This window comes from Palaemon carinicauda, chromosome 11 (genome assembly GCF_036898095.1).
Source record: "Palaemon carinicauda isolate YSFRI2023 chromosome 11, ASM3689809v2, whole genome shotgun sequence".
NCBI classification, from domain to species: Eukaryota; Metazoa; Arthropoda; class Malacostraca; order Decapoda; family Palaemonidae; genus Palaemon; species Palaemon carinicauda.
The window spans coordinates 140367269-140380848 of record NC_090735.1 but is presented as its reverse complement, the minus strand read 5'-3'; the positions used below and the strand labels follow the sequence as shown (position 1 = coordinate 140380848).

General features: G+C 47.0%; 1 protein-coding gene across 3 annotated transcripts in view; it reads right to left on the bottom strand.

Moving 5' to 3' along the window:
* Positions 1-13580, bottom strand: part of LOC137650249 (probable glutamate receptor) — a 110068-nt gene that overhangs the window by 56709 nt on the left and 39779 nt on the right. For all 3 annotated transcript variants that reach the window (XM_068383545.1, XM_068383543.1, XM_068383544.1), the window contains one exon: positions 11930-12158. In XM_068383545.1, coding sequence (XP_068239646.1) covers positions 11930-12158 — 229 coding nt within the window. The remainder of the gene's footprint in view (positions 1-11929; positions 12159-13580) is intronic.

The window sequence follows — 13580 nt, the reverse complement described above, 5'->3', positions numbered from 1 at the left end:
CATCCCTGCTCTAGGTTAGGTTTTGGGGAGGTTAGTTTTGTACCTTGCTGAAACGATACCCATGCACCGTTTTCAGACAGGCTGCCTTACCTTAGGCTAGGGAGTGTCCTCCCTTCCTTGGTGGCCGCTCTGGTACAGAATGTCCTCCCTTCCTTGGTGGCCGCTCTGGTACAGAACCCCCTCCACAGAAGACCCTTCTCTTCTCCCCTCCCCACCTATCTCTTGTATGGCCTAGCCTATGCTTAGGTTAGTCTTCACCCATCTGTCCCCTTTCCTACAACTCCTCCCTAGGGTGGAGTGGTAGGGCTACCTTGAGCTCCTGTGTGCAGTCCGCTCTGGTACATATACCCTTCATAGTGTCCTATGGGGTTAGCCACTAGATGCGTTCTGTCTATAGGGGTTCTCCCCCCTCTTGAGTGTTCCCTGCCCTCCCTTGGGCTCCCTTAGCTCCCGGTCCTCTGCGGTCCAAGCTTCTGGGTGATAAGGCTAGCCTCTATCATGGGTACACCCACTCAGGTGGGATGTCTTGGGGTCCGTGGCCGGACCCCTACATCCCCCCTTCTGTCTCTTTCTCTATCCTGGTGCCGGGCCCTTGCCGCCTCTACTGTCGGTGATACCCACCTCCTACCTTGGTGACTTCCCACCCCCTTCCCTCTGCGCCGCCAGTCCCCCGCGTGCCGGGGGATTGCCGCCTGCCGCCGGAGCCTAGCCGATGGCCTTCCCTCCTTCCTCATAGCCTCAGTCGTCCGTCCACCGGCCGGCCCTCGGAGTGCCGGCATCCACAGCCGGCACTCCGGTTCCGCTATAACCATCCTTGTCCCTGTCACCAAGCCGGCTACTTCCGGCTGCCGGAGCCACAGCTCCCTGCCGGCGTGCCGCCGCTGTGCCGGCGGCCGCCACCCTGGTATTACTCTTGACTTCTATATTGTCTTCCTTAATGCCAGAAACTCTGCTGGAGCGGCCTCCGGCGTGCCAGCGGTCTGCCGGAGCCTTCCGGAAGCGTCAAGACGACTTGCACCCCCTTCTACTAGCTATCATCTGATGTTGATAGCCCTACATCGCAACCAGATGACTTGATTACGTAAATGGATTTGTATTATCTTACTGTTCTATTAGTAACCATGCTGTCTTCTTGCATATCACAGATTTCCAGCATGCTGTGTGTATCTTAGCACGGCTGGTTGCCGGAAACCGTTACCCTATGGGATCTTCTAGTTCCCAATTCTAGTGTCTGAGTGGCCTCAGTCCTAGCCTTATACCCTTGACAATTTCCAATAAAATTCCCACTGCCCTACGGGCATTTCATGTAGAACTCTATCCTGTGCCTTCGGTCACAGCAGATTGTCTATGGATGAAGGCCACGGTAACCAGCCGAGCGAGTTACACGTAGTATGTATATCTCCTTCTTTCCGCCCATTTTCTGTGCATCACACTTAATGTTAAGTTAAAATTAATCAATTAATATTTAACTTTAGTTTAAGAATCATCCTTATGACTCCCCCATACTCATGTTCTCTTTCTCTTACAGGAGGAGCAACTGAAGTGCGATCACAGCTTCTGTGCAGTGAAGCGCCCGCACTTTTATGGACACACGGCGTGTAGGACCCACGCCCCTTGTGCCAACAAGAAAGGGGATCTAAAGTTCTGGGACCCGCAGAACTGTACGGTCTGCCAGGATCGCCTGGTCGACGCGTTCAACAATCCTCCCTCAGCGGAGGTTAGGGATGCTTCTCGAGAGAAGCTACGCAAATGGGTGCGTGGCTTCCAGAAGAACGCCACTGGACCGTACCTTGCCACTGAAGACATGAGGGCCTTATTGTTCCCAAAGGCATCCCCAGATTCTGGGTCCCCAAGGATCAGATCCCCACCGTCCAGATATCGGTGGAACCCGATGTTGTCATGGCCCAGTCCATGCACGAGTGTCGCCTGGATGCCGACAACGAGGAACGTATGTCGGATATTTCGGAGGACACGGAGAGGACCCTCATGGCCCAAGGCGCGGATGATGAAGAGGACCAGGTGGATTACATCGAGTCGGAACAGGAGGTCGCTCCGCCTTCCATCCCCGCCCCTACTCCTACACCGACGGAATTGTCTCTCCCGTCTACCTCCACTACCCCGGACCCCATCCCATCCGCCCAGGAGATGTTCCGTATGATAGAAGCCCTTATGGAACAGAAGCTTCAAGTGACACACGAGTTCATCAGGTCCATGGAAGGTTCCAAAGAATCGAAGAAGATTTCGGTTAAGGACCTCCCGATATGCTCACACGCTAACCCCTGGAGGTATGCTGAGCATATGGTCATCGCAACGGGCAGGATCTTCATCAGCGATAAGATCGGCTCGGTTGCCTTGGAAGAAGTGGAGTTCTTCCCGAGCTTTGAGGCTTACCCGGACTGTTACGTCCGGCTTCGATCCGAACCTGCCTCTAAAGAAGAGACCGAACCTAAGGAGGTGATAGTGTTCGATCTCCCGAAGGCCCAGGCTATGCTAGCCAACACTTTTAAAAGTAGGGGTTTTACCTGCTCAAAGCTTCCGGCACTGAGCAAGAAGCATACTACTTACGTCGCACCCGACGACGCAGTCCTTCCCTTTACGGAAAAGGCCTTCGCTGCGTGTCACAAGGCAGTGGAAGAAGGGAAGCCCTGTCCTGCACTGGAGGAGTGCAGACCCTTCTCCATGGTGACTCCCCCCGACGTTCAACACTGGAAGGATATCCAGCATACCTTCGTGGTGGGAAAACTAGATCCTGACGTGGCTGGACGTCAGTTTAATGAAGACCTCCCGAAACTTAATGATCATCTCTTTCGTCGGGAACAAGACACGAAGGAAAGGCTCGCAGCATCCATGTCCCTCCAAGTACAGCTTGACGTCATGGCTGGTGACACCAGAGTCCCCGACCACTACATGGTAATCGCCAAATCGAACATGGCGACTCTGGTAAAGGATCTGTACAACTTCATGAAGGCTAAGAGAGCCTGTCGCGAATTCGTGTTCTCGGGTGCCACAGTGAGACACGAACCCCGGAGGCTGATTTCCTCCAACATCTGGGATAAGCACCTCTTTCCCTCCGACTTTGTGAAAAAGATCACCGACAAGGCCGCCACTGAGAATAGGAACCTTCTCAACAAGTGGGGCATGTCGAAAAAGAGGAAATCCTCTCAGGACGATGGCCCTCAACCTAAGAGGAAATGCTTCAAGCCAAAACCCCAGCAACGTCAACAGAGACGGCAGTTTCCGGGACCCGCTACTCCCCAAGTGGCTGCTCAGCCACAACAGACCTTTCAGCTGGTCACCCAACCGGTTTTGTCCCAGTCACCGGTTTTCACCCCTGCCTTTGAGCAACAGACAACTACCTTTCGTCCCAAAGGTAGAGGCTCAAACAGAGGTGCAGGCAGAGACGCATCTCGCCGTCCCTCCAGAGGCAGAGGAGGAAGGGGAGCTAGCAGCCGAGGCAGTAAGCCCTCGGGTCACCAGAAGCAATGAAGTGCTTCCGGTGGATCCTGACAGTACACCCGCCGGTCACGATCCTAGAAAAGTTGCATCGTCTCTGAATTTCTTTCAGAGTATGGATTTCGAAAGCCTTAAGAGTTTCACAGGCTGGAAGTCCTCGCGTGTTTTCTTCAAACATTATGCGAAACAAGTGCACGAAGTCAAACATTTTGTGGTAGCCGCAGGTAGTGTTATGAAACCTGCACCTAACTCTGCATAGAACAGTGAGTTACTTGGGACTCTAACTCTTCGGGTGTCTATGTTGACCCTCGAGTGATACGTAGTGATGTCGAAAACACTTAGTGCTTTTCATATAACTGTTCTTATCCCAGGTGAAATGTCATAGTCGTCACACGAGTGCCGCATGCCTAGAGCATGATGTGTTTAATTTTAAAGACTGACGTTCCTCGAGAACGAGTGCCTACTAATAAATTTGAAATTCTCTTTCAGATTCAAGAGCACGTCTTTCATTACTATGTACATTATAATTTGTTGTAAATTAACTTTACATTTATTGCAATTCATTCATATTCTCTGCAATTGTGAAATAAAATTCTTATTTTATTACTTGTGCATCTCAATCCGCTCCTACTTATCCTATGAAATACATGTCTGTCATAGTTTTATTATCCCCTTCCTCTTATGGTTGATGAAGATACTAAGGTCTCAAGCCTTATTATATATTCACCTGTGCAATGTAATACAGTATTCCAATACGAATACTTACTCTCTTCATACCTTAGAGACGAGACACTTCTCCATTAACATACAGTGCCTAACCACCACTTGTCTGCCTTTGAGAATGTTCCTATATGAATGCCAACCATTCAGTCTTGTCTCCAAGTTCTTCAGGTTCTATTCAAGGTGAATAGCCCTTCGATAACCACTTTGATCTCAGCATGGCCCGTGGGAACTTCACTGCCAGGGGGGCAGGAAGGTCTCTTCCCTACGGTTTTTCTATTAAGATTACTATGCTACCCTGTTCAAAGCCCTCGGCACTTACTCAAATAGGGGAAAATCTACCACGATCCATTGATTCTCTGGTATTCTTCCATCAGGACGCCATGGCTTGAGCCCAAAAAACGGATTTTGAGCGAAGCGAAAAATCTATTTTTGGGTGAGATAGCCATGGCGTCCTGATGAACCCTCCCTGCTACTTCGTCCAGTTTTTCAGGTCCCACCCTGCTCTGCTGTATCATGGCGATCGGCAAGCAACTGGCTTCAGGATGAGGACGGACGTGACGTCATTTAGCAATGGCGCCCGTTTGTTTACGTCTCGAGTACCAAAAGTAGCCACGAAAGAGATTAGCTGTGGAACGGCTCCCCAGCTATTCTCCGCCCCTACACACCGAAGTGTTAACTCTGTTTGGGGTGTAGATAGCTATGTGGCGCGTTAATACATGCGTCCCCTGTTGATATACGATGTCTTAAAAGGGAAACCTTTAGGATACTCGCTCCAGAAGTTAGAATTCTGTGATAACCTGTGGTTAAATTCTCTGGGAATATTTAGTAGTGATATACCCAAGGAAGCTACCAAAAAGGAACCTTCCATCAGAACGCCATGGCTATCTCACCCAAAAATAGATTTTTTGCTTCGCTCAAAATCCATTATATATATATAAATATATATATATATATATATATATATATATATATATATATATATATATATATATATATATATATATATATATATATATATATATATATATATATAACGGATTTTGAGCGAAGCGAAAAATCTATTTTTGGGTGAGATAGCCATGGCGTCCTGATGGAAGGTTCCTTTTTGGTAGCTTCCTTGGGTATATAACTGCTAAATATTCCCAGAGAATTTAACCACAGGTTATCACAGAATTCTAACTTCTGGAGCGAGTATCCTAAAGGTTTCCCTTTTAAGACATCGTAGGGTCCTTATCTGTTGAAGAGTCAGCATCTTGAACTTGTTGTTCACTATGAACTTGTTGAGGGGGGATAAGTCTAGAATGACTCTGAGCTTGTCGGAGTCCTTCTTGGGGACGCAAAACAGTCTCCCTTGGAACCTGGTTGACTTTACCCTCCTTATCACCTTCTTGTTCAAGAGATCTAGGACATATTCTTCCAGAAGGGGGGTTGATTGTTGGAAGAATTGCTGGAAGGTTGGGGGTGGTTGAGTCCAACTCCAGTCTAGACCCTTCTTGACGATGCTATGTGCCCAGGGATCGAAGGTCCAACGATCCTGGAATTGGCGGAGTCTTCCTCCCACCGGAAGCACTTCATTGCTTCTGGTGTCCCGAGGGTTTACTGCCTCGGCCGCTAGCTCCCCTTCCTCCTCTGCCTCTGGAGGGACGGCGAGATGCGTCTCTGCCTGCACCTCTGTTTGAGCCTCTACCTTTGGGACGAAAGGTAGTCATCTGTTGCTCGAAAGCAGGGGTGAAAACCGGCGACTGTGACAAGATCGGTTGGGTGACCAGCTGAAAGGTCTGCTGTGGTTGAGCAGCCATTTGGGGAGTAGCGGGTCCCGGAAACTGCCGTCTCTGTTGACGTTGCTGGGGTTTTTGCTTGGAGGATTTCCTCTTAGGTTGAGGGCCGTCGTACTGAGAGGATTTCCTCTTCTTCGACATGCCCCACTTGTGGAGAAGGTTCCTGTTCTCCGTGGCGGCTTTGTCGGTAATCTCTTTTACAAGGTCGGAGGGAAAGAGGTGCTTACCCCAGATGTTGGAGGAAATCAGCCTCCGGGGTTCGTGTCTCACTGTGGCACTTGAGAACACGAATTCACGACAGGCTCTCCGAGCCTTCATGAAGTGGTACAAGTCCTTAACTACAGTCGCCAAATGCGTTTTGGCGAGCACCATGTAGTGGTCGGGGACTCTAGCGTCACCGGCCATGACGTCAAGCTGTACCTGGAGGGACATGGATGCGGCAAGCCTTTCCTTCGTGTCTTGTTCCCGACGAAGGAGATGGTCATTAAGTTTCGGGAGGTCTTCGTTAAACTGACGTCCAGCAACGTCAGGATCTAGTTTCCCCACCACGACAGTATGCTGGACATCTTTCCAGTGTCGAACATCGGGGGGAGTAATCAGGGAGAAGGGTCTGCACTCCACCAGTGCAGGGCAAGGTTTCCCTTCTTCCACTGCCTTGTGTACCGCAGCGAAGGCCTTTTTCATGAAGGGGAGGATCGCATCATCTGGTGCGACGTAGGTAGGGTGCTTCTTGCTCAGCGCCGGAAGCTTTGAGCAGGTAAAACCCCTACTTTTAAAAGCGTTGGCCAGCATAGCCTGGGCCTTCGGGAGATCGAACACTATCACCTCCTTAGGTTCGGTCTCTTCTTTAGAGGCAGGTTCGGATCGAAGCCGGACGTAACAGTCCGGATAAGCCTCAAAACTCGGGAAGAACTCCACTTCTTCCAGGGCAACCGAGCCGACCTTCTCACTGACGAAGATCCTGCCCGTTGCGATAGGCATATGCTCAGCATACCTCCAGGGGTTGGCGTGCGAGCATGCCGGGAGGTCCTTAACCGAAATCCTTTTCGGCTCCTTGGAACTTCCCATGGTCCTGATGTATTCGTGTGTTTCACGGAGCTTCTTGTCCATAAGAGCTTCGAGCATACGAAACATCTCCTGGGCGCTGGATAGGATGGGGTCCGAGTGGCGGAGGTAGACGGGAGTGATACTTCCGTCGGTGTAGGAGTTGGGGCGGTGGTGGAAGGCGGAGCGACCTCTTGCTCCGACTCGGCGTATTCCACTCGGTCTTCCTCATAGTCCAATTCTTCGGCCATGAGGTTCCTCTCCGTTGTCTCTGACACCTCTGATATACGATCCGCGTTGTTGGTATCCAGGCGACACTCGTGCATGGACTGGGCCATGACTACATCGGGTTCCACCGTGATCTGGATGGTGGGGATCTGATCCTTGGGGACCACAGAGTCTGGGGATGCCTTCGGGAACAGTAAGGCCCTCAAGTCTTCAGTGGCAAGGTATGGTCCAGTGGCGTTCTTCTGGAAGCCACGCACCCATTTGCGTAGCTTCTCTCGAGAAGCGTCCCTAACCTCCGCTGAGGGAGGATTATTGAACGCCTTGACCAGGCGGTCCTTGCAGACCGTACAGTTCTGCGGGTCCCAAAACTTCAGATCACCTCTCTTGTTGGCACAAGGGGCATGAGTCCTACACACCGTGTGCCCATAAAAGTGCGGGCGCTTCACTCCACAGAAGCCGTGGTCGCACTTCACGTACTCCTCCTGTAAGAGAAAGAGAACATGAGCATGGGGGAGTCATAAGAATGACTTCTATTCTAAAGTTAAATATTAAAGGATTAATCTTTAACTTAATATTGAGTGGTATAAACAATGTGATGTTCAGAGAATGGGCGGAAATGAAGGAGATAGACACATACTCCGTGTAACCCGCCCGGCTGGTTACCGTAACCTTATCCATAGGCAATTTGTTGTGACCGAGGGCACAGGGCAGAATTCTTCATAGAATGCCAGGAAGGCAGTGGGAATTCTAGTGGGAATTGCCAAGGATATAAAACTGGGACTGAGGCCACTCAGACCATAGAATTGGGAACGTAGAAGATCCCATAGTGTAACGGTTTCCGGCAACCAGCCATGCTAAGATACACACAGCATGCTGGAAATTTGTGATATGCAAGAAGACAGCATGGTTATTAATAGAACGGTAAGATAGTACCTATCTATTTATGTAGTCAAACCATCTGGTTGCAATGTAGGGCTATCAGTATGAGATGATAGCTAGTAGAAGGGGTGCAAGTAGCTTTGACGCCTCCGGAAGGCTCCTGCCGGAGGCCGCTCCAGCAGAGTTTCTGGCATTAGGGAAGACAAATATATAAGTCAGGGGTAATACCAGGATGGCGGCCGCCGGCACAACGGCGGTACGCCAGCGGGGAGCGGCGGCTCCGGCAGCCGAAGGTTGCCGGCTTGGTGACAGGGACAAGGAAAGGGCTATAGCAGAATCAGACTGCCGGCAGTGGATGCCGGCACTCCGGGGGCCGGACCAATGGACGGACGACCGAAGCTATGAGGGAAGAGGGAAGGCTATCGGCTGGACGCCAACGGGAGGCGGCAGTCCCCGGCACACGGAGGACTGACGGCCCAGGGGGCAAGGAATGAGTCACCAAGGGTGGGAGGTGGGTATCACCGACAGGTGAGGCGGCAAGGGACCGGCACCAGGATAGTGAAAGAGACAGAAGGAGGGATGTAGGGGTACGGACACGGACCCCAAGACATCCCACCTGAGTGGGTGTACCCATGATAGAGGCTAGCCCTATCACCCAGAGGCGGGGGCCGCAGACGGCCGGGAGCCAGGGTAGCCCAAGGGAGGGCTAGGGAACACCCAAGAGGGGGAAGAACCCCTGCGGACAAAACGCATCTAATGGCTAACCCCATAGGACACTATGAAGGGTATATGTACCAGAGCGGACTGCACACAGGAGCTCAAGGTAGCCCTATCACTCCACCCTAAGGAGGAGTTGTAGGACAGGGGACAGATGGGTATAGACTAACCTAAGTATAGGCTAGGCCATACAAGAGATAGGAGGGGAGGGGAGAAGAAGAAGGGTCTTCTATGGAGGAGGCTCTGTACCAAAGCGGCCACCAAGGAAGGGAGGACGCTCCCTAGCCTAAGATAAGGCAGCCTGTCTGAGAATGGTGCATGGGTATCGTTTCAGCAAGGCACAGAACTAACTTCCCCCAAGCCTAACCTAGAGCAGGGATGTTACGCCCTGAACTAGTTAGGATGGAAGACGTATCGCTATTGCAGGAAAGGTCGGACACCTAGCCCCAGCAATAGAGGAAGGACATGCCGTTCCCCATTCTCGGACACAACCCTAAGGGGGGATCATTCCCTTAGAGAGGACAGAGAAGCGATAGATACTCTGATATGAGCTTGATCCCCTTACGTGGTAGGGGGAGTAAGGCTACACAGAGGGGATGCCCTAAGGCAGGGGGTGAAGGAAGCATATAGAGGTCCTACATGTAGGTTAGGTTAGAAAGGCACACTATCTAACCTATCCCCTATATGGTCCCTGAAGGCAAAATCACTTGCATCACAGTCAACAGTATCGTAAAATAAAGCCACTATCTTCATAACTAAACCTAGGATCACTGAAATATATCATGCATGAACACTGATGTTAGGCGCTCTGGCCTAGGGGCTAGACTAGCGAACTGGTATGGGGTCAGATGATGACCGATAACAAGGCGTCAAAACACGATATATAAAGTTCCTAGCTATGAAGACTAAATAACTAATAGTATCGATTAGTTAGTGAGGCCGGAAAACGCTGTTGAGGCTAGCTAAATAAGGCATGCAAAACAACAGCGACGCCATAAAATTGCGGGTCCGCGAGGCACAGCTCTGCCACAAAACATCAAATATCTCGAAAAGTAAAAGTTACTTTACGGTCAGAGCTTATTTAAACAATACTGGAACCTTGTACTCAACTTTCCAGAAGAAGGCGAGGCCGAGGGTAGAGACATGGCTAAGATGCAAGTCGATAAGATACGCACAGGGAAAAATCCGACTAGTAAGGCAAGCTACTAAGCAAAGGATGAGGACGGACGTGACGTCATTTAGCAATGGCGCCCGTTTGTTTACGTCTCGAGTACCAAAAGTAGCCACGAACGAGATTAGCTGTGGAACGGCTCCCCAGCTATTCTCCGCCCCTACACATCGAAGTGTTAACTCTATGTGGGGTGTAGATAGCTATGTGGCGCGTTAATACATGCGTCCCCTGTTGATATACGATGTCTTAAAGGGAAACCTTTAGGATACTCGCTCCAGAAGTTAGAATTCTATGAATACCTGTGGTTAAATTCTCTGGGAATATTTAGTAGTAATATACCCAAGGAAGCTACCAAAAAGGAACCTTCTATCAGGACGCCATGGCTTGAGCCCAAATATATATATATATATATATATATATATATATATATATATATATATATATATATATATATATATATATATATATATATATATATATATATATATATATACTGTATATAGATAGATAGATTGATAAAATGCCCTTAGGTAATGAACATTTTACCAAAGATTTATACGTAGCCAGCACCTTGATAGTGAGATCTGCTTACTGAGGATGATGCGGGCCAAGGTTGAAGCAGCTTCATTGTCTCGGTGCCCATGGTCATGACACCTACAAAACACACACAGGAAGTGTGGATCCACTGCCAGTTTAGCCATAAACCGGTTGCAGCATCCACCCTTCCCCCGCCAATCTTGAACGTTTTGCTTCCATTCCACCTGTAACAACAATAATCAATTCCTGAAAATAGAATTTTTTTTTTTTTTAAATTGTCAGGCGCTGACTCTAGGTTACACAGGTAAGCGTCAGTGGCCAAATCAAAAGTGAAGGCTCTCTGGCTGGAGAGCAGGTCAGGGTTACATGCCCTGTACTCTCACCAGCTGGATAAGAGCATGCGCTGAACGAATCTCCCTAAGTAAAGGATGAGGGTTTGCATGCTGTGCACGAACAACTTTTTTTTCCCAAGAGCTGAAAGTGCTTCACTCATCACAGGCATGAGTGGAGCCTCCCTAGTGCAAAGAGCATATTGACAGAAACAGTCAAGACCCATGACCTGATACAGTACCTGATTTTAAAGTCCCTAACAACACTATTTTCTGGAGTTAAAGTTCCCTCCCTTTGAATCAAATATGAGACGTACCATGACAGACTGCCCCTCCCCGAGAAAGTGTACAAAAGGTTCAAGTTAGTAAACCTACATTTTCTGTCAGGAATCATTTAACATGGAAATAGAAACCTGCTTTATGTATTCAGTTAGACAGTGAGCAATACAATAATCACAGTTGAGGCAATACTTAAAGATCACTGACTGTCATAAATTATGTCTAATATTTGGTACTGCATGCTCTTGTAGTGGGGCATGTACTAGTAAGATTAGAAGACGATTTTCATCATCATGGGTTAAATGAGGATATGTTGTAAATCTAAGAAAATTGGATGGCTGTAGCCTTTAATATTTTTTTCAAGAAACCTTCCTTATGTATTAAAATTTAGGAATTGAAGTGTAGGCTTACTATAATTAAGTTGATTATTGTATGTTCATGTTAAAACATTTTAGGAATCGAAGTGTAGGCTTACTATAATTAAGTTGATTACTGTATGTTTGTAAAATTTTTTTAGGTATGGAGTGAAATTGTTGAATCAATGTCCTTACTATGATATATAATGCAAAAGTCCTTATTCTATATTGAATATTCTAAAGATCTCATCTTTCTGTGAAAGCTGAGTATCAAATGGATATTTTTAATCCATGTGTTTCTAATATAAATTTTAGTATAGACAAATTAATATTCTCGGGTGAAAAGATAATTAATACACTACAAAAAAGTGTTGGTTTGTTCATAATTGTCGAGGTCTGCATATCAATATAGCTAGATTTATAGGGTAAAGTTACCTGCATTTATGAGGCAGAAGAGAAACCAGAATGCAAGAACAACTCGGATTGGCAATGATTCTTCCTGAATGAAGTTACCCTGATTGACAACATTTCGAAATATGTTGAGGTGAAACCACTGGTAATTGATCGCCTTCCCATCAATTGTGACATAATTTTTTACGACATATGATATTAACCATAGAACAGGTCCCATGAGCAAGACAGTCAAAGTGACACATATCCAAACCTGTTTCAGAGAAAAGGAATAATATAAAAGTAAAATGTTATTAGAATAGTACATTCATATATATATATATATATATATATATATATATATATATATATATATATATATATATACACACACACACACACACACACACATATATATATATATATATATATATATATATATACATATATATATATATATATATATATATATATATATATATATATATATATATATATATATAGATATATATATATATATATATATATATATATATATATATATATAAATTTATATATACTGTATACAGGGTGGTTTTAGAAGAGGTAGGGGTTGTATGAATCAGATTTTTACAGTAAGGCAGAGATGCGAGAAATATTTAGCAAAAGGTAAGGTGTATGTTGCATTTATGGATCTGGAGAAAGCGTATGATAGAGTTGATAGGGAAGCAATGTGGAATGTGATGAGGTTATATGGAGTTGGTGGAAGGTTGTTGCAAGCAGTGAAAAGTTTCTACAAAGGTAGTAAAGCATGTGTTAGGATAGGAAATGAAGTGAGTGATTGGTTTCCGGTGAGAGTGGGGCTGAGACAGGGATGTGTGATGTCGCCATGGTTGCTTAACTTGTATGTTGATGGAGTGGTGAGAGAGGTGAATGCTCGAGTGCTTGGACGAGGATTAAAACTGGTAGACGAGAATGACCATGAATGGGAGGTAAATCAGTTGTTGTTTGCGGATGATACTGTACTGGTTTTAGACACAGAAGAGAAGTTGGCCGATTAGTGACAGAATATGGAAGTGTGTGTGAGAGAAAGAAGTTGAGAGTTAATGTGGGTAAGAGTAAGGTTATGAGATGTACGAGAAGGGAAGGTGGTGCAAGGTTGAATGTCATGTTGAATGGAGAGTTACTTGAGGAGGTAGATCAGTTTAAGTACTTGGGGTCTGTTGTTGCAGCAAATGGTGGAGTGGAAGCAGATGTACGTCAGAGAGTGAATGAAGGTTGCAAAGTGTTGGGGGCAGTTAAGGGAGTAGTAAAAAATAGAGGGTTGGGCATGAATGTTAAGAGAGTTCTATATGAGAAAGTGATTGTACCAACTGTGATGTATGGATTGGAGTTGTGGGGAATGAAAGTGATGGAGACAGAAATTGAATGTGTTTGAGATGAAGTGTCTAAGGAGTATGGCTGGTGTATCTCGAGTTGATAGGGTTAGGAACGAAGTGGTGAGACTGAGAACGGGTGTAAGAAATGAGTTAGCAGCTAGAGTGGATATGAATGTGTTGAGGAGGTTTGGCCATGTTGAGAGAATGGAAAATGGCTGTCTGCTAAAGAAGGTGATGAATGCAAGAGTTGATGGGAGAAGTACAAGAGGAAGGCCAAGGTTTGGGTGGATGGATGGAGTGAAGAAAGCTCTGGGTGATAGGAGGATAGATGTGAAAGA